Consider the following 20848-nt stretch of genomic DNA (forward strand, 5'->3'; position numbering starts at 1 on the left):
TTTTGCACATTGACAAAATATTTATGTTAAAAACTATACAGATTATACATACCTACAATGTTAATTATAAAAAATGTGAAAATAAATACTCTAAAATTGAACTCTATAAATAAATTAAATATTTAAAGATAGCTAAAAATATAGTTTTGTGTCACGTAGTAATTTTATTGATTCCTATGTTGTCTAACAACTGACATCTGGTAGAGAACAATGTGTCTTCCCACTTCTAGGACTCAGAGAACATCATCAGTAGTTTATTAGTGGTAGTATAGCAGCCCCACTAATAATATCTAAATGGTGGGAAATACAAGGTGAGTATTGTAGCTAGACAAGTTATAAATAGCTCTATACTTGGAGTTTTGTACACAGTACAAGCACATTAAATCGGAAACACAATAATTTACCCATTAGATAATTCTACAAAACTGCAAAAATGTGAGCATGGCATGACACATATGGGTGCTACTATGTGTAGTGCTGTAGACCCCAGTTACACTTCAATGGTACACTTATTCTAAGTAGTGCAATAAAAATTATTACTTTAAAAATGTATAGGGCTCCAGATGATGGTAGCTATGAGAGAAAATGTGGGAAATCCCTAAATTGGTTGGATTTCTCACATTGCTACAAAAAAGGGGATTTTCCCTACCATCATTTCTTGTTTCACTACTTTTTATTGCTGGAACCCTACTACATTTTAATAAATATTTTTTTATTGCACTAACATTTTTTGTTGGAGTAGAGCTACATATAAAATACACGTGTTGCTACATATGACTACTTTACTAGAGCATCTCGATCTTACTACTCAGCTATGCAGTAGATTAAACTGGGGGTGTAGTACAATACCTTGTTTTCTACAGAACTATATCATTGGAGGTTTTGACCTCAGCACTGACTATTAAAGGTGTAGTGCTATGTTCTGATCATTTAAAGGGGGTGTGGCCCATTGCTATACTATGGTCTGTTAAGTGCCTCAAATAGTTCTGTGGTGTCTAAATATAATGCTCCTTCCAGGAAAGTGTCGATACAGAAACAACTCGATATGGTTTCCTGGCATGAAGAAGATGACCGTTTAATTGAAGACAAAAGGAATAATGAAGTGCAAGAGGTATAGATATTCGTCGGAACCACAAAAGGCACATCCTACCCGTGAGTTTGTTGTTGTGGCATAAAATGGGTGGCTGTGTACTGCTTTGTTTGGCCTCTAGCCTTGCAACTATGGTCAGTGAAGCAGGTAGACCAAATTACGGGTTTGATGATTTTAAAATTCTATATCTAGATGCCTGTAAGTGTTTTCTTATTATTAACGCTGTATTTTATGTTGAATGGAGTAAACAGTAAAGGTGATTTTCGTTGCATATGATTTTTATGATAGTTTTTAGATGCAGCATTTTTACCAGCATGCTACACTTTAAGGGGAAACCCTATTAAGTGGTACTACCGCACTGTTTGATAAAACAAACACTACCATCATTACATTATTAATGATATGAGTTTGTAATCGTAGTCATCAGTTCTGCATGATATTCACTATTAGTCATTACAGCCATTTCTTGATGTGTCTGTTTAATCTTTGAAAGCCTCACTATAATTTTTACTGTTAGACTGTTTTTGCTATAGTTGCAGATTTTAGCTCCAAGATTACAAGAATTTTTCCAAGTCTCACACAAAAAACAGTGCTTACCTTAATTAATGATACGATATCAAGACAGGAACAGAGCTTGTCTACTTGTAATGTTTGCCATACTCTCTATCATTTGTGACCTCACAACCAGAACTATATCAGTGATTGATGGCATCCATCCTGAGAAATCACACATAGATCTTTAATTACATTATCGTAAATATTCAAACATGACAAACATAAATGTGGTAATACCATTGTTAATATGATTACAGGTACAGCCAAAGAGCGTGCAACTCTGTGCACTACAGATGTCACAAGAGAGACTTAAACATGGCATTTTAAATATGTATCAATGGTTACATCAGGATGGATTGCTACTTCATTACGTTACGTCAGGCAGCAAAGCAGCTGTCAAATCATCATAGTAGTCAACTGGAGTACTTTTGCTTCACTAGCGAAAAAAGAAAGGCTACCCAAAAGAAAGGCTACCATACCCTGCTATGGTTGTGCTAAGGTTATTGCTATGGCTTTATAATTAATAAGGAATAAAACAGTACTTAGGGTTTTACCCTACAACAAAAGCATAAAGCCAAAACCCACATGAATAGATGTTATGAGTAAAAGAGCTATTACATACTTTCAAGAAACAGTTGATGAATCACTCCATATAAAGCTCATGAGTCACTGTTAAAAATGGCTACCAACACAATGTGGGTGAAGAATTTGGAATGCAGACACTGTTCTTTGTGGCATCATAACAAGTTAGTGAATGTTATTGTAGCAATAATTAATCCTTTAGCCTACTGTTTATTGATACATGACTTTTGGTAGACAAGCTTGTCTAAGCTGGTAGTACCCATTCTATAAGCACGCATTACTAGTAATAAATGTATAGCCTAATATTTTGAGGGACAACATTTTCGCTTTTTTATGATTTTGGAAGTTAACAGCAAAAATTTTATTGTTAGACTACCAAATATCCCATAAGGGATATTTTAAAATTTACATTGTTCAACCTTGAAAATATTCCCCCTCAAAATATTTAAGCTATACACTGTGATGTGTTTTATGTGCTTCATAAAAATGGCTGATATCGGCCTATGCAGGTTAATAGATGGTAAGAGCTAGTATCCAAGCACTAAACCAGTTGCCACCAGTAAATCCTTATTATTATGACTCATTAACAGACCATACTAAATGGAGTACTGTGGCTATAGCAAGTACCTGATTAAATTAAATGGAATCTCTCTTCTCTTTCATCAAAATATGACGAGGTGAAGACTGGCTCATCACATACTGTCTCCTGGACTGCCTCACACGTGATCTGGAGATAAACAGTGACAGTTACCTTTATCAGTATCATATACACAACGTAACACAGTGAAGAGTCTAGCAGAGGGAAAAAACGTTTGTATAATTGAAAAGTATGAAAGATGAAACACAGTTTCAGTAGAGACTTGTTCAATCACACCCAGGAAATCATAACTTCAATTACAAAAACTTTAATCTCTTCTAATAGAACACACACCTTTGTATCAACATACTGTAATTAAATGGTCATATTTTTAATTGGTGCTTGTGTAGTTGACTCTCCACTATACTGTGTTACTCACATAATTCACATGACCCTATCCTTGCACTTTAAAGAGAATCTATTCAAAATCATCAATTTTACATGTTACAGCTTGCAATACTCTTAATTGTGCAAACTATGTATTATATATTAAGGATCGCAGAGGTTTGAATTTTTCGGGCCAAAAATATCACATAAAAAAAACAGCTTCACAATACCATCCTGGATCCTTGGCAGTATATTGGCTACAAGTCCAAAAGTGCCTTCAGTATGACCCCTAAAATGCCTTCAATATAGATTCTTACAAAATTTAAAAAAAATTATTCAATGGAATTTTCTACTGACTAAATGTAACTCGATAACGGCTAAGGCTACGGGCTTGATTTTTTCATTGTTCAATGTCACTTCCTCCTGAGATGCACTTTTTGGCATACCGTAGTATGTACATTTGCCCCCCATTTCTTTATGCTGACCACCCAAGGTGTAGCTTCACGGTAGCTCAATGGCTTCCCTATGTTTGTAAATGGGAATCATCCATATTTTACATGATGACTAGATTATTGCAGAGGTGCTTCTCCTACTGTTCTTTATTTGTAACGCTGTGAAATGGGGCAAACAAACTTTGAAAGAGAAGCATAATGATCACTTCAGTACAGTGGACCCTCAATTATCTGAACCCCAATGTGTCTCAGACAATGGTAAAAGTGTTCAGATAAGTGAATTGTTCGAATAACTGAAGTCCATACATTTATATGTTGAAATACTCTAATATAACATACGCTTGTATTCAAAATGCTCTAATAAAGCAGCCATTTCCAATTTCAGATAAACAACAGTGCAGATAAATGAGAGTTGGATATCTAAGGGTCTGCATCTACTGTAATTAATAGTTGGGGCACACGAATTGTACGTATTTTCGTGATGACTGGATTGATTGCAGAGGCACTTCTACTGTTCTTCGTTTGTGGCACTGTGGCTGAACATAACTGAAAACAAAGTTTGATGGTCACTACACTTTCCATTCAGTAAATGATAGTTGAGGCACATGTTCATAAGAAACATTTACTCTGGCACCATCGTTTCTTTTGAATGCGGTATGCATGGGTTCACCAGTCATAATAATATTACAAAAAAAGTAAACAAACAAGTATAAGAAAAATTAGGAATTGTAAGTTTGATTAGGGATCACAGAAAAAAGTAGGGAAACAAGGGAGGTCACCTACACCTGCAGATATACTAGTGGACCCCTAAACGAACTTAAAATTCCTAATTTTCCCTTCTACTTGTATACTTAAACATGCAATAGGAAGATTTCACTGAACTTACATCAAATGAAAGTGTATACACATTACAGAGATAAATAAGGCAAAACACCTCACCTCAAAATCACTAACAATGGCTCCAGGAGGAGGAGGTTGCATCAGTGCTACACTCACAGTACCAAATGAAGAGGAGGAGTCAACACGGTCACACACTTTAGTCCATCCAGGATCACCAGGGTCAGGGTCACACCCAGCTTGTGACAATAGTGTTGGTATTACCAATTCTCCCATATCTATAGTGGTCTGTTGTTCACACTGACAATCTGTCAGCCAATTAACCAATACACAATCAAGTGATTCAGGGATTCCCTGAAGTTGTAATTCTTCGCACAATTCTGGTTTTTGGCAGTCTTGACTTTTTTGTTGATATCCTTAACACACATTACAAATGTAACTGATACTACAGCGTAACACACAACATACTTATGAACTGCTCGTTACTATCATTAGGGCTAGCAGAACCAGAGTTGAAGTAATGACCAGGTGTTGCTGGATGCGGACTAGAACAATCCTGTAACAAGAAAAGCTTAAAATAGTGACAACAAAATTGCATCATTACATTTCCCTCATTATCTTTATCACTTTCATTGACACTCAAAGGATAGTTTCGCCATACTAACTGCGTTCTGGGTGCATCATGACCACTCCAGTCTGGGGCTGTTTGCAGTGGAGGACCATCCTCTTGATTGCTTACTTGAAGTGGAATTCCATGAAACAATTCCCTTTGGTGTGTTCTAATCAGATCCACAGGATTGGGAGCATACACGGTGTCCTATATAAATATTAAACTTTGCACTGCAAAAGAGCTGATAAAAACCTCACCACTTGCATATGGTAGCTCAAGATTTGTGCAGCAATTCCTGGCAGTAAGGTTGAGAGAGTGGAAACTCTAACTATTGCTGGAGCATTGTTGAGAACATCATCGATCAGAGGTAAAGCAATACCAGTAATTAAATTCTGTAACTTTGCTGTATTGTATGCCAATGCTAACTCAGCGTGTAACTCCGCCTTGCTAAAATCATGACCTTTTGCAAATACCATGATAGCAAATTGTCCACACAGTCTTGCATACAACTGATAGTCACTAGATGATGTAGTGGGTGTTTGTACCACCTCCACAATACAATTTCCATCTACCAGGAAGCCGCTAGCTGATAAATTAGTTGTTGTACAAACCAGGGTGTCATTACGTAAAAATTCGAGCGGTAAAGACTGTCGTGGAATGGATAGCCTTGTTGTATGGTCATTACTTGTCTCTTCTTCACACACTATTTCAAGATTTAGGACTACTGTCGGCTCCCAGCTTGCAAGTGGCTCCAGATGAGATTGAGAACTTTCTTCCTCCTGATAGCCTTGGTGTTGTTGGTACTCTTCTATAGAAATAACAGCCACAACTTAAACACATCACTCAGTCAGTGAAAAGTGAACCAGTAGACAGTGAACCAAACAATTATCAACAAGTTCTAATTAACACAAACAAACATGCACATCCTTTACTGTAGTCAACCACTGCACTTTAGTATTGTCTCATTAGGGTGATGCAATCAATATATGTAAAATTACATCTACCAATTTCCAACATAGCTATTTTTTATCAGTATCAAGTAACTACTTACTGCATGACCTAGTTGGCATATTCCAAAGCATTCTACACTAACAAGTAAGCTTCTAAAAATAGTTCAGTTCAGTATAATGGCACCTTATAGTGCGTTTACACTAGTAGCTTCAGTACGGTACAGCACGGTACGGTACATTTTAAGTGCGTTTACATTGGTAAGGAAATAACCGTGCTGGGCAAGTTTATACATAAGCACATGATAGCTAAAGTATCATCCTACGAGATGCCCTCGCCGTTTTCAAGCTCGTTTCAAGCTGTTGTTATCATACAATTTACCAGCAATCCATTTAAGGCACAATATCAGCGGCTACCGCTCAATGGACAGCTCATTTCAAGTTGAACGTGGTAACTGGACTTTGTTTCACATTTGGCCATGGTAGAAGCCACCATATTTACGTACAGCAGCCAAGGATATAGCAAGGTTTGTTTCAATTTGTCTACCGTGCCGTACCAAGCCAGCACGGTTGAAGTAGCAGGGCCAGGCAAGCCCGGCACGTAACGGTTCGGCTTGGATTGATACCCGTTTACACTAGCAAAATTAAGCGTACCGTGCTGTACTGTACTGTGCCGTACCGTGCCCAACTGCTAGTGTAAACGCACTATTAGTGCTAAACATATCAATTTCAAATAGGCCATCCATAAATCTGGAATTTATTATGGCAAGTACTTCAAACAAAAACTTTGGTAGTCCCTGTAAGCTGCATATTAGAATGTTAAAATGGCTGCCTATCCCTGTAGCAATTTATGGCTATAGACTGTGTTGTTATACAACTAGAGTATTGCTGACAGTTATAAAGTGCATCATGTGAGAATGATAGATATTGAGTGAATGTGATGTTTATGAATAACTGCACTTTTGCCATATCATCCTGTAGTGTTACCTAACAGCTGGCTTTTAACTCACCACCAGCACATTATACCACTGCTAGTACAGAGACAATCTTCAGTCAATTTCAATTTCATCTTTGCTACATTTTTTACATGTTTACATGGAAAAAATTAAGGCTGAAACATCAAAAAAAATTATGATGGTAATACTGTCAATACGTGAACACCCAGTATAGCCGGTGGTACCATGTTTACCAATTTTAACTTGGATAAACTCAAATGCTTTAACTTTTGGTGGAAAATCAACTTGTGGAGAACTTAATGTTTAGTATACAGTCCCATTACTATCTTAAGAACACAATTAAGATATTATTCTGGTGGAGCAAATGTCAATTAATCCGTGAATAAAACACTAATAACATGCAATTAAAATTCTTTCAGTCACATTGTTAGCCAATCTCTACATGAATTAACACAATTCTTGCTCGAAATACAAAACTGCAGGGTAGAGTATATGTTTCACTTGAGTGAAAGAGTTGGCATTAGGGTGAGTGCTCAGATTATGCTAGTGCATAGCTTTTTCTTCTAAGTATACTGTTTGTGCATACTATGTATGGCATGAGTAGGTCAACTGAATGCAAGGCAGTTTGTCTGTGGTTTCTATTGAAGTAACTAACTTTTTTTCATAGCCTAAATGTTGAGATTTTTTTCTAATTAAAAAAAAGCAAATACTGTAAACTCTCAGCTGGGGGTAGTTGGAAAAGACAAATATGGTCGGATGCATGGACGTGGACATTTTCATAAATTTGTGAGCATGGCACCTTTACTCCTCTTATCTTCTCTGCAGTGGGTGGGATGGCTGATCAAGCTATTGTGTTTTACAAACGTCTAGCTTCCCTCATTTCCGAGAAGAGGAATGATCACTATACTGCTGTAATGGGACTAATTAGATGTTGCTTGTCATTTTCTCTACTACGCTCTGCAATTAGATGTCTATGTGGTTCCCGTTCTTGATTCATTCGTGAGAATCCAGTAGCTGCTGTTGATTTGATCCTGGGTTTACTCCATTACAAAACTGTTAATAATTGTAATTCTTGTATTTAATTGTAATTTATTACTGATAAAAAAAGTTTTAATGAAAAAAAATTTTCTAAATGCACTTTTACATCTATAAGAGATTAACTTCAAGTAGCGCTTATCTATTTATAAGCACATGTGCAGAGGATAGGCTAGCACGCTACAGAGTACCATACACCATAATACTATTGTACACACGCTATAGAAATCTAATGCATACTCACAGAGATTCAGCTGGCATGCCCCAACTTAGCCTTGCAAGCCAGGACCATAGTAGGTATTAGAGCTGAAATGGATATCCTAGCTATCCGGATATCTGGATAGTATTTGGCATCCGGATAAACTGAAAATAATAAAACGGATATTACATAATGTGCATGCACAATAAATTGTCACAGAAACGTACAATGGTCAATACTCGCAAGCAAAGAAGGGGTGTTTGGGAATACTTTGACGAGCCTATAGACTGTGAGGAGGGAGACAGCAACAAAAGGGCTTCGAAGAAAAAGATACCCTGCAAGTTGTGTGATATACAACTTTCTGACGGAGGAGGCATGAGTAATTTAAAGAGTCACCTACAGGCAAAGCACCCACTAGAATACCAGCGATTAGTGAACAGTGAGGCTGATAAGAAGAAACAACAACCAAAACAAAGTGTTCTGGATCATGGCACTTTATGAATTTGTAGTATGCAACAGGCTGCTGCTATAACTGAGAGAGTTTCCACTTTTGTTGCACTTGATTTGCAGCCTGTTTACAAGTGGTCGAAGGTGCTGGGTTCAAGCAACTAATGAATTATATTGAGTCTGCATATGTAGTGCCATCACGCACACATATTACATCTATTTGTCGCAAACAGTTTTATGCCATTAAGGAGGAACTATCCAAAGTACTCCTAGTGTAGCATTGACAACTGATATCATAAAGTTGGGTTGTTAAGCGCATACGCTTATAATTTTTGGAAAAGACTTTTTGTAAAAATCATACTATCTGTTAGGTGCATACGCCTAATAAATAATTATGGTGAGTGTAACATGGAATCACTACGTTGTAATAGAGTAGTTAATAGTTTGTACCAGTCACTACGCCAGTGTGTAAGGATATTTGACTCCATTTTCGGGTGAATTCCTTCGTGATGAATGAAATTATCACTATCCAGATGACTGATTTGCCGTATACATAGCGAAGAGAGACCTCAAGGGAGACGCAAGCGCTTGAGGAGACATTAATTTTTCAGTACTTTCAGCTTTTCTTGCCGTTTCTTGCTGTGTGTAGCTCTATCGTCGCATTTTGCCATGTGTGCTTATCATCCATGGTTAATTACAAGAAATGTGTATGCGCTTAACAAATAATATGCGCTTAACAGAAATATGCGCTTAACGACCCGACTCTACGGTATCTGGACAAGTAGAACAGTTCAAGCCTGCATCACAGTTACTGTCCACTTTCTTACTGAAAATTGGATGCTAGACAGTAAAGTGCTGGTAACTCGTGAAATGACAGAACGACACACCGGTGTTCACAATGCTCAAAGTCTGTGAGAAACAGCAAAGGATTGGAATATTGACAATATAGTGGTTGCTGTGGTGCATGACAATGCATCCAACATGGTGCCCACTTCTGATTTGTTTGAAGATTGAAGTGATTTACCTTGTTTTGGACACACACTCAGTCACTGCTGGGTTAGAGATACACAGCATTAGTGGAGTTTGTAAAAAAATTGTTGCACACTTCAAGTACAGTGTTGTGGCAATAACAGCACTACACAAACGACAGGGAGCCCTGAATCTTCCTCAGCCCAGTCTCCTACAAGAAGTCTCAACAAGGAGGAGCTCTACCTACTTTATGTACGAGCTACTAACTGAACAACGATGGGCTGTGTATGGAGTAATTCATGACGATATGGTAACTCACCTGAAAAAAAGATACTTGGATCTAACATCTGACCAATGGGACCTGCTTTCACAATTACTGGTAGTACCTAAGGATCTACAGGTAGCTACAAAAGCTTTGTCTTTAGAGCAAAATGTATCCTCATCATTGATCTATCCAGTTATTCATGGGTTGATAAACTGCCACCTGAAGGCTGACACTACTGATCTGCCAACCATTAAAAGGTTTAAAGAAACTGTGATATCAACTAGAAGATTGCTTTTCTTTTGATCTTGAAAACATAGTAATTCTTGCAGGTGCAGTTGATGCAAGATACAAAGATTTGGACTTTTCGAAGAGTGAAGAGAGGGAAGAAGTTAAGAAAGTTTTATTGGAAAAGATAGCAATAATTTAAGAGAGTTGTGAAGCTGAGATGACTACAAGGCTTATTAGAGAAGAAACAGAAGAGCCAAATCCAAAGAAGAAAGACAAGAAGGAAACAGCTATATGTCATTTTTACTGGGAACTACTACTAACTCTGTACTCTTTACAGATGAAGACAAATCAGGAAAGGCTGAACTTGAATGATTTAAAAGAGAACCACAGCTACACCATAATGAATGTGCATTATTATGGTGGAGATCAAACCAAGAACGGTTTCCTATAGTAGCAGAAGTAGCCCGTAAACTGCTGTGTGTACCTGCAACTTCGGTCCATCAGAAAGGATCTTTTCCACTGCTGGTTTGATTGTTAGTAACCTTAGGAGCAGCCTGAAACCAGAAAACACTGACATGTTAATTTTTCAAAACAAAAACTTAAAGTGATGTTCATTATGTGTGGTATAAGTTTTGTTTTGAAATAAAAGACAAGTTTGTTTTAATAAAGATTTTTGATTACGCAATCAACTATCTGTAGGATATCCGGATAAAATTTGTTCAGGATATCTGGATATGTAAAATTACTATCCGTTTCAGCTCTAGTAGGTATGCACATACAAATGGATAAGTGCAATGCGAAGACTATGTCTGGGCCTAGAAGCAAATATATGCATCTACAACTTATACTGAAAGCTGAGAGCTCCTGGATCTGGCCTACGACAGTAAACTAGGGTGGATCTCTACAATTACATAACTGCATTAGATTTATAGAGCATTTGTACAACAGTGCATTGTCTATAATACTTATACAGTAGCGTGCTAGCATTGCGAAGACCATGTTTGGGCCTAGAAGCTAAGACTACTGTACAGAACAACATTAGGTACAAAAATTAACTATTGTATAGATGTAAAAGTATATTTTAAAAATGTCCGTGTCTGCATCTGTGTCTGCCCATATCTGCCTTTTCCAACTACCTCTCAGCTGGAACCAGAAAGCACACACTTATGAGTTAAGTTAATTACACTTGAACCTTTACAGTACTACAGCAGCTGTTGTGAATGACACTGACAGTCACTTTCTTAAGTTGTCTGTAAGTTAATCGTTGAGTAGAGACTAAAATCATTTTGTCTGTGTAAAAAGACAAGTAGTCTAGTTCCATATCAAGCTTTCATGTGGTTCTGCCGTTCAACTAATTCTACTCAAGATACATACAGGATATGGCTACTGCCACAGGGAAAGCAAAAAATAATACTGACAAGTTATTGTGAAGGAAGATGATTTGCTCCATATTTTCGGGGAAAATGGAAACCTTCACGATCCTGCTATATACTGCATGTTCTATCAGGGTACATCAACAGGGTTTTTGATAAGTATTCCGACTCTGAACCAAACTGGCCCACCCCAGACATCTACTGCTCCACCAGTAGTGGGTCAATCAGCTTAAGTTTGATGTGTGTTAGTCACAAAGCTGAACTAGTGCTAAGAAAATTGAAGTAGAAGCCATGGTATGTGTGCTTTGTGAATGCCTACTGTGGAAAGCCAAAAGGCAAGTGTCAGGACAGAGCAAAGTAAACTACAAAACATCAAGTCTGTACCATTAGAGTTACACACTTGTCTCAAGACATTAGTTAGTAAGTCAGTTAGTAGAAATTCCATAGAAATTTATCAGAAGTGCTTTAGGTCAGTCACTCTGAAGGCATGTTTGGCTGACTGAGTACTGACAAGTTATTGTGAAGGAACTGGTTTTAGTCAAACCTTCATCATCCCTACTACAGGTGTGCACAGTACAGTACTACACATATAACAGTACAGCAGTACTACTGTACTGTATATAATAATTTTTTTAATTGAAACTGAAGGTATTCAAATGATCACAAATCCAACAGCACAACTTACCATTTGTTGATGCTGCTGCCAGTTTCAGTTGCTCATTGCAACATGACACTCCCTCACTCAGGTCCACCACGCCTGCTCAAATCCAATGATGACTTATGTACAATGCACACATAATGACATACCAATCATTTCATCCTGCATGGTGGTGACGTTGATGTTTGGCTCTTCATAATATAAACCTGAAACAGTCTCCAGATGAGGTAAGCCATTGGGCTCTTCATGTAACAACTCTGGAGTGCTCCCATGGTGGGTTTGCGAGCTACTGTCATCTGCTAGAAACACATGATCGTACTCTAAAAAGTGAGAATGTGCAAGTTACACAGTAAAGTGGTATGGTCAATTGCTTACCAGCATCTGTAGCATGGCTTGCAATGCTCAAGTGTTCAGAATCAGACAGGTTCTCTTCATTGCTTACAAAGAGATTCCCAGTAAATTCTTCATCCACACCTGCTTCACCTCCATCATTATCGCCATCATCAACAAAAGCAGCTAAACCTCCTGGATTTGGTACAAGCAGACTGACAATACAGTTGGGAACACTTTCCAAGGGTGTGTGTGTGTGTGTGTGTGTGTGGGGGGGGGGGGGGAGGGTTGTAAAGATGTTAGGGTAAAATATTCATACACATCATTACAGCACTTGATAAGTAGGTAGAAACCGACAAAATTTCATGAGTAGAACATTAATTCACAAAGCTTCCGCTTCCCTTTAAAAATATTGCAAAGTCATTTACGTAGCTTATACAAATTATTTATTGCCAAAACAACTTTCATATAAATTAGTTGTTTAGTCACCTTAAACTATAAGTAAAACATTGTTACAAGAAGCCATAGAGGCACTAGTGTTATGTATTTGGTACAAGTACTAGTACAAGGGTGTATCTCCCCCATGGTGCAGGAGTTGTGTGCATTTTCAGCTTCAAATTATAGTGACCAAAGATTCTATTAGAACTTACCTGTCCTGCTGTGGCTAAATCCACCCACTCAGATTTCCATTATTAGACAAGCATAAGGAAAAATTAAGAATTGTAAGTATGATTAGAGATCATAGAAAAAAAGGAGGGAAAAATTAGGGATTACTAGTATGGCGACCTCCCTTGTTTCCCTACTTTTTTTCTATGATCCCTATATAATCGAACTTGAAATTCCTAATTTTTTTTGTTTGTTACTTTTTTTGTAACATTATTACAATGACCCATGCATATAGCATCAAAGAAAGGATGGCACCGGAGTTAATGTTTTCGTCTCAACGCGCACCCCAGCTATCAATTACTAACTCAAAAGTGAAGTGGCCAGTACGCTTCACTTCAACCATGCTCAGCCTGTTACACAGTGCTACAAATGAAGAACAGTAGAAGCACCTCTACAATAAAATCCAGCACCACAAAAAATACAGATGAATTGCAAACTCGAAAGTGAAGTGGCCATTGTGCTTTGCTTTCACCTAGCTATGTTCAGCCCGTTACACAGCGTACAAACGAAGAACAGTATGAGAAGCATCTCTGCATTTAATCCAGTTGCTACAGAAATATGGGCGATAAGCATAATAGCCAACACAGCCACACGGAAGCCGCATAGCACTACCGCAAATCACTACCTTGTGTAGTCAGCAAAATGAACTGGAACACAAAGGAGGACAAAGGCAAGTCCATGATGTGTGTATTGCAAGTACTGTGGTGGGTAAAAAGACACATCTTGGGATGAAGAGACATCGAACAGTGAAGAAATCAAGCCTGTAGGCTTATTCACTGTCGAGGTATGCTTGGCTGGAGGCATTAGTTAGTTAATCAGTCAGTCAGTATAAAATTCAGTTAAATATATATATATGTTACTGAATTTGACAAAACCCGGCTTCAACGCACAAAGCTTCGTTAGGAGATATGGTGATTTTAAGTAATCATTGTGTAATAACTTCCCAGTGCCTACAGCTGTGCAAACAAAATTTGCACCAAGTATGCATCTATTTACTAGCTATCACTGAGTGGGTGTATACATTTCTGATACCCAAAATTAGCCCTGTTTTGGGCAGCTTTTCTCGAGCGGGTAATAATATCACAGGTGGTGGTAATAGGGTGGGGGGCGGTGGGTGGGCTTAATATAGGGGTATAAAATGAAGCAAGAAGACGATTAGAATCCAGAGGCCAAGTTTGGGCTCTCCATGGCCCTCCATGGCCCTCAAATCACTCCAAATTGACTGAGAACACTATTGGCGAGCTCTCTGTGAAGTCCCAGCTCACTACACACCATTATCACAAAGCCATGGCCATTCAATGGCACCAATCTCCCACTCGTGGCTTTGACAGGGTCGGAAGAAAGCTGCCACAGAAACCAGACTTGCCAGTCCTGAAGAAAGTACAGTGTGGAATATGATAGTGTATTAGGCCAGCAATCCATTTCTGGTAAAAACGTAAGTTTGATTTTGTGTGTGTGGAAGCCTTGTCATGTGAAATCCGGTCACATATATAGTTCCTCACAAACTTTTTGGAAGGGTTGACATTTTTGGGCTTGGCTGTGCCTAACCAATGCTGCCAAGCTGTCATGAAGGGAAATTGAGGCTGGTTTTAAGCCCAATTCTTCATGATTCCTAACATACAGTACTACTGTAGTGTATGACGAGAAGCTAATAATTCAGTTCATTATAGGTATGGCATTAACAACACAAATTATATATTTACAACAAGTAGAAACTGTATAAGTCTGAACAACTCACCAGGTACATACTCTAAAAGGTCAAAGTTCATAGTAGCATTCATCACAATTTGGTCATTTGTGACAACAAGGTGTTGTTTGAAGGTGCCGCCTAATCTCAAGCCGATAAGAGAGTGAACTCTTTTGGACATATCTGACTCATATTTGCTGAAGTCTACATCACAAATTGACCTTAGAGGTGACTTGTCAATGAGGACTACATCAGGATCCTTGTGTTCAAGGTCTAGTGATTTAGTTTTGGCAGCCAAGAGATCTTCTAGAGTTTGAATATCACCATCATCTTGACTAACTAAACCCTCAGATAGAAGAACCTTTAATTTACTAAGTGTAACTTCAACATCAGATTTAACTGTAATATCACTAGAAACAATTTCTTCAGTTGTGGTTGATGAAAATAGTTCCTCAAATGGACCACCTAGCTCCTCTAGTAATGATATTAGTGAGCTTGGTTCTTCTTCATCAACAGAGGTGCCATTTTTGTTTAAATCAGTACCAGGAAAGCCCTTAGAAAAATTAATCCTATTGGTGACATGACGTTCTTGTCTTGTGCGAAATGTTGAAGTATTAGTAGATTTAAGTGCAACATTCTCAGATTTACTTGATTTTAATAGCCCCTTCTCAGACTTTTTTCCATCTGACTGCTGCAAGACCTTTCTCCGTTGCAACGTTCTCTTTTGTGGATGTTCCTGTGCCAATTCAAGCATTTTGTTCGAGTCATATTCTGAAATTCTTGCAGCCTCTTCTAATGATTTGGAATGATCTTTACCATTAGTAACGTCTTTGTCATAATCAGTTACACAAGAAGAATCACTGTGATTGGTAGATAAGCTGCAGTCAACATCACTTCTTTCTTCAGACTGGGAAAGATTATCAACAGGGTTTGGAGGAGACTGTAAATCATTGGATGTCTCTGAGACAGAGTTATAAGTGCTCGGAAAAGATTCTAAACTATTTGAGATACCAGAAAAGCTTGATAAAGGACTAGAAATGATTGAAACATAATTAGAATTGGTACTTGTACTAGGAATAGAATTGTCGGAGCTACTACTTGACATGGATTGTAAGTCATTATCACTGTTACCCCATATCGACAAGGTTTCTTCACTTTGGCTACTACTATCATATTCAATATTAGATGAGCTATCATCATCATCAGCCATCATTTGTGATCAGATCTATAAAACATACTATATTAATTAAACACGGTAATATGACAATATGCAAATGTAAGCATAGCATAAAACAATTTTAAAAATTGTGAGCACAGATTTTTGATGCTAACAAGAACTTCTCATGTACAATTAATACACAAAATGATCTAAAATGCCATAAAGAATGACTAGTAGTGACTTTCAAGTGACTCAGGAAACCACCTTTGAATTTTTAGATCATTAATAGCAGGAACAGAACACACCACAGTACAAAAGTAGTGAACAACATCCAATGCAGAAACAATTTAGAGTTCCTTAGGGAAAGATTTAGAGAAATGATTTGATCCCACTTTGTAAAAAGGGTTGAGATACTCTAATGGAGAAGTTACGTGTGTTAATTTCAATTTGGATGGTCCACATTTATATTATTCTGTACAGTATGTCAAACGGAAATGGAAAACCCTGAAATTCAATACTCCATACCATTTTCCAACAATAAAGTTGAAAAATTTTGTAAGCTAACAATAATAGTTCTGCATTTTTGACCTCAGAGATCCTGTATTTATATCACATGGGCATGCAAGATGTATCCTCAATACTCTTGAGTGTAGTTAGGAATCAAATTATTACTCTGACTGTTCAATTTGTTGAATTTTGAACCTTTAAATGTCCCAAGATCTCTGTGGCAGGGAGTGCTGCTTCAGTTACTGACCACTACTGTTGGAACGTAATATCCTTTCTTGTGTTTGTACATCACATCAGAGCCACACCTGAGATTGTATGTCCTCCACAAGACTACATTATATGCTACACACATACATGTACACACAAGTAGGGTCGGGCGATATTGAAAAAAGTGCACCATGATATATCATGGATGTATTACCACGATATTCGATATCACATGCAAATTAGAAAAACGATGTAATATTAATAAATACAATGACTTGTATTGTGTGTATTGTTGTATCCATCCCAAAACAATCCTAAAACTATAAAATTACACACAACCATATATTAAATGTAATTTGCTACATTTGTAAGACAGCTACATCAATGGTAAGCAAGCAATATATCATGGTATATCATGAAGTCAATATATCACGATGTGTAAAAATAGCTTCAATACAGTTATCATCTCATACTTTTATCACGACAGCAACGATATATCATCATATTGCCCAACCCTACACACAAGAGGTGTAAACCTACACGTGCACACGCACACACACAAAAGAAAATTCTCCAGCAGCCATGCAAACCACAGCTATTGCCATCAAGTGAACCAGCACTGGGATGCCTGGGAAAGTCTTGCACAGGAAAATCCTCCTGGGACAGACTAATAACCCACAGAAGGATTGCCCAAGTCTCACAGAGAGGCTGGGGAACCCGAAGTTCCACAGGAATCCCAACACCGCTACATGAGACAAGGACAGTTGGGCATTCTCTTCCCAAGTTTATACCAGGTCACCTTATACAGCTGGGTAACCACTTTGCATACATGTATTCCCTGTTGATTGACAGTACCTTATTACCCCCTGGCAATGCCAATGCATGGTACAAGTCTTGTTACAGTATTATTAGCCATCCAGAATGATGATGATGCTGCCAGCTGGAGCAATGGTTGTGTTTACATTGTCCTCCCTTCAGATACAGAGTCAATGCTACCAAGACTTAGCTTGTTGTTAAGGATTGTGTGTTTGACAATGCTAAACGACATTTTGCAGGTGTCTAGCTGACATTGGTTGAAGCTTGAGGGCCAGTTAACCTTTTGTAAAGGGACACAAGTCATGGACGATGAATGAGGGTAACTAAATGCTCCAAAGGAAATCTCTTCCACCCTTCTTTCTGTACCATTGACAGTGTCATTTCAACCTAGCCCAGTAAATATAAACTTTAAGGAGCTGATTTCATCAAATAGAACTACACAGGTTCCAAAGGGACAATTACCTTTAGTCATGGGATATCATAGTCTCACACAGCCAGACCACCATCTCACCTCCTCTTTTCCTTTGGTCAGCAAAATACAGTAGGGACTGGTGAATTACCATTGACGAAATTGTTAATTTCCACTGTGGATTTGATTTCATTGGCTACCTGTATGTTGGCATGACAGAACATAAACTTTTCAGCAAAACTTTGAACAGGACTGATGCTGTTGCTACATAGTATTCGCCAGCAGGCACAACAAGTAACTATGGTAACTGTTCGCTTGCAAATGCAACTTTGTCAATGGTAATTCACCACACCCTATGTCACTGACCAATGACATCACAAAGAAAAAAAAGGAAGTGAGATAGTGCATGGTCTGGCCACACAGGACTAAGGATATCAATGCTTTAGGGCAGCAGGTGGTAGATATTTTTGTGCACTGATGTCTATGGCATGGGCTCCTTCATGGTACAGGGTCTGAGACAACTTTGCCTGTCTCAGCAGGAAAGAACCTTGGATCCATACTATAGTAACCATATTGCTTCTATTGAAAAGATCCAAAGGCGAGCTCTACGTAGGATATTTAATGACTATGATTAGAGCCATAGTGTATCAGCCATGTTACAAAATCTCAACTGGCCTACCTTGCAATATTGTCATAAAGGATGTGCTTTTCTTTACTATACAAATGTCTTAACAATCTTACAGCTCTGGGAATTCCAAGCCACTTTACAAGTATTCATGATTCACCACCAGCAGACATATAATTTTGCCAATATTAAAACAGATGCCTATATACATGAACAGTTTTTTTCCGTAAACCATCAGGGAACGGATGCTCTACCCCCACATGTTATAGAATCAACATCAATTGATTTATTTCATGATCAAATAGACAATTATTATAATTAATTTGTGCTTACCTTAGTAATTATATAAATATATATATATATATAGATTTTCTTTGTAATTGTCTGGGACAAGCTAGTCCCCTGGGCAACATCAGCAGTGCTGCCGGCCCAGTATCAAATAAATAAAAACAGTAAAAGTCCAGAAGGAGTAAAACTGGGCTTTAATAGGATGACCTTATAGCAATTTCAAGTAACCTGCAAGCTTATGCACAGGCACACAGTACACATGGTAGTACACATGGTAGTACATTAACCACAGTCATCATGTGCAATGTCTGGACATGACAGCAGCAAGTTCAAGAACCCACTCATAGATCCCAATATGGTTATTACAGATGGAAAATCCATCCCTCCTGGAGAAGACTGAGTATGGCGCTTGACTAGACATTGGGTGCCCTGCAGTTTGAATCCTGGGGTTGGAGGGATTTTTTTCCTTTCTTTGGTCCATTTTCTGTTTTGCCTTATTAGTTGGTTTAAAGTTGTCTTAAAGTCTCCAACATCTGCTTATTAGGTTAGGTAATTCAAAGGCTGCAGCACAGTTGCTGTAGACCTTCAGTGCTGGTCACTGTAAAGCTGTAATAATAAATAATGTGCAGAATGCAAAATGGATATCAAGAGTATCACCCCAAGGTTGAGGGACACAGGGGACTCAGAAGTATAAACAGGTGGTGGCAGGCGATCTGGCCACCTGCTACTTGGATACTGACCAGGGAAAAGGGTCATGGGTAGGCAACAATAATATTTTCCACTGCTAGCAGTGTGAAACAGGGATCATTGAGATGTTGTAGGGCCCAATTCTCCTTATAACATTCTTTATTTTTAACTCGTACAGTCTTATATCTAGTTTGCAGGCTATAGTATAGGTAACTAATGGTCTTACTATGCAGGACATTTTTGATTCCTTGTCTAAAGAATTTGAGATGTAGCTTACGATTGTGCCCAGTGGCATGAGTCGAGGCCCCTTGTCCGAGAACAGAAGACGACACTAGTGAAAATATTTTTGCCAGCTATGTATGTAGTTCTGGATGGCATATCTAAGGTTGGGATTTTCACACAGGAACACTGGATAATTCAGCAGTAGTGAAAGGCTAAAAGGAAACTGACTCTGAGTAGAGTGCATGGTTGGTATACACCATTTTTTAACAACCTCCTCAAGTTGCCAAGAAGCGTGTAAACGGAGTTGGCTTGTTTGTCGAATAGTTGTTGATAAAAACCATGGGCCACCAGGAAAGTTTAGCACAGCAGACATCAACTGGTGATGAGGTTGGCATCAAACGGCAGTACTTGTTTATAGAATGAGAGAACTTGATCTCAGGAGGTCATAGGGTGGTAAAGGGACACTCTGGCAGCCCTTGAGTCTAAGGTTGATAGGGGATGGAGGACTTGGGAGGCATACAGCTAAGGGCTTTAATTTAGGCAGCATCTGATTTGGGGAAAAGGGTAATTTCCCTACCTTGAGGTATACAGCGACAACTCATTCGGATCAAGAGTGAATTAACACATTTTAATATGGCCTAGATGCAGCCTCAGATGTGCAAAATGCTTGGACATTGAGTTTACAAAGCAGCAGTCAACAGTGACACATGTTAAAGTAATGAGTGAGCCCAGCACAGTGATGTCAGTACCAAAATCACAGAAATGTCAAGAATGATAAGCAAATTATATTATATATTATTTCTAATTTGATTCTCAAAAGTTGTTGGCCTATGAGACTGCAGCCACACATTTATTTCACAATCTAGTAGCAAAAGTGTGTTACATGCGTATCTGTGATCTCATAATAATCTAGCAGAAGGAATATATATTATTTTTGTCTCTTTAAGGATTTCTTATCAGTTAAAATTATTCATACATATATCATATGACGACAATTAAGTAACTATTTGAAAACCACATCCTGCTGAAGCCAACGAGCCATAATCCACCAATTGTGTAGTCTCGCACCCAGATCCCA

At 38.1% G+C, this 20848-nt stretch overlaps 1 protein-coding gene across 5 annotated transcripts in view; it reads right to left on the reverse strand.

Moving 5' to 3' along the window:
• Positions 1-20848, reverse strand: part of LOC136248891 (uncharacterized) — a 25720-nt gene continuing 4872 nt past the window's right edge. For 4 of the 5 annotated variants that reach the window (XM_066040721.1, XM_066040723.1, XM_066040720.1 and 1 more), the window contains exons 3-13: positions 14902-16075; positions 12543-12692; positions 12317-12487; positions 12195-12266; positions 5348-5898; positions 5085-5297; positions 4949-5036; positions 4583-4896; positions 2855-2954; positions 1688-1807; positions 1-290 (exon numbers count right to left, since the gene is read on the reverse strand). In XM_066040721.1, the coding sequence (XP_065896793.1) occupies positions 2859-2954; positions 4583-4896; positions 4949-5036; positions 5085-5297; positions 5348-5898; positions 12195-12266; positions 12317-12487; positions 12543-12692; positions 14902-16063 (2817 nt within the window). In that variant the 5' untranslated portion in view covers positions 16064-16075 and the 3' untranslated portion in view covers positions 1-290; positions 1688-1807; positions 2855-2858. The remainder of the gene's footprint in view (positions 291-1687; positions 1808-2854; positions 2955-4582; positions 4897-4948; positions 5037-5084; positions 5298-5347; positions 5899-12194; positions 12267-12316; positions 12488-12542; positions 12693-14901; positions 16076-20848) is intronic. The other variant, XM_066040724.1, reaches the window with a different exon arrangement.

The sequence above is a fragment of the Dysidea avara genome, chromosome 3 (genome assembly GCF_963678975.1).
Source record: "Dysidea avara chromosome 3, odDysAvar1.4, whole genome shotgun sequence".
Taxonomy (NCBI): Eukaryota; Metazoa; Porifera; class Demospongiae; order Dictyoceratida; family Dysideidae; genus Dysidea; species Dysidea avara.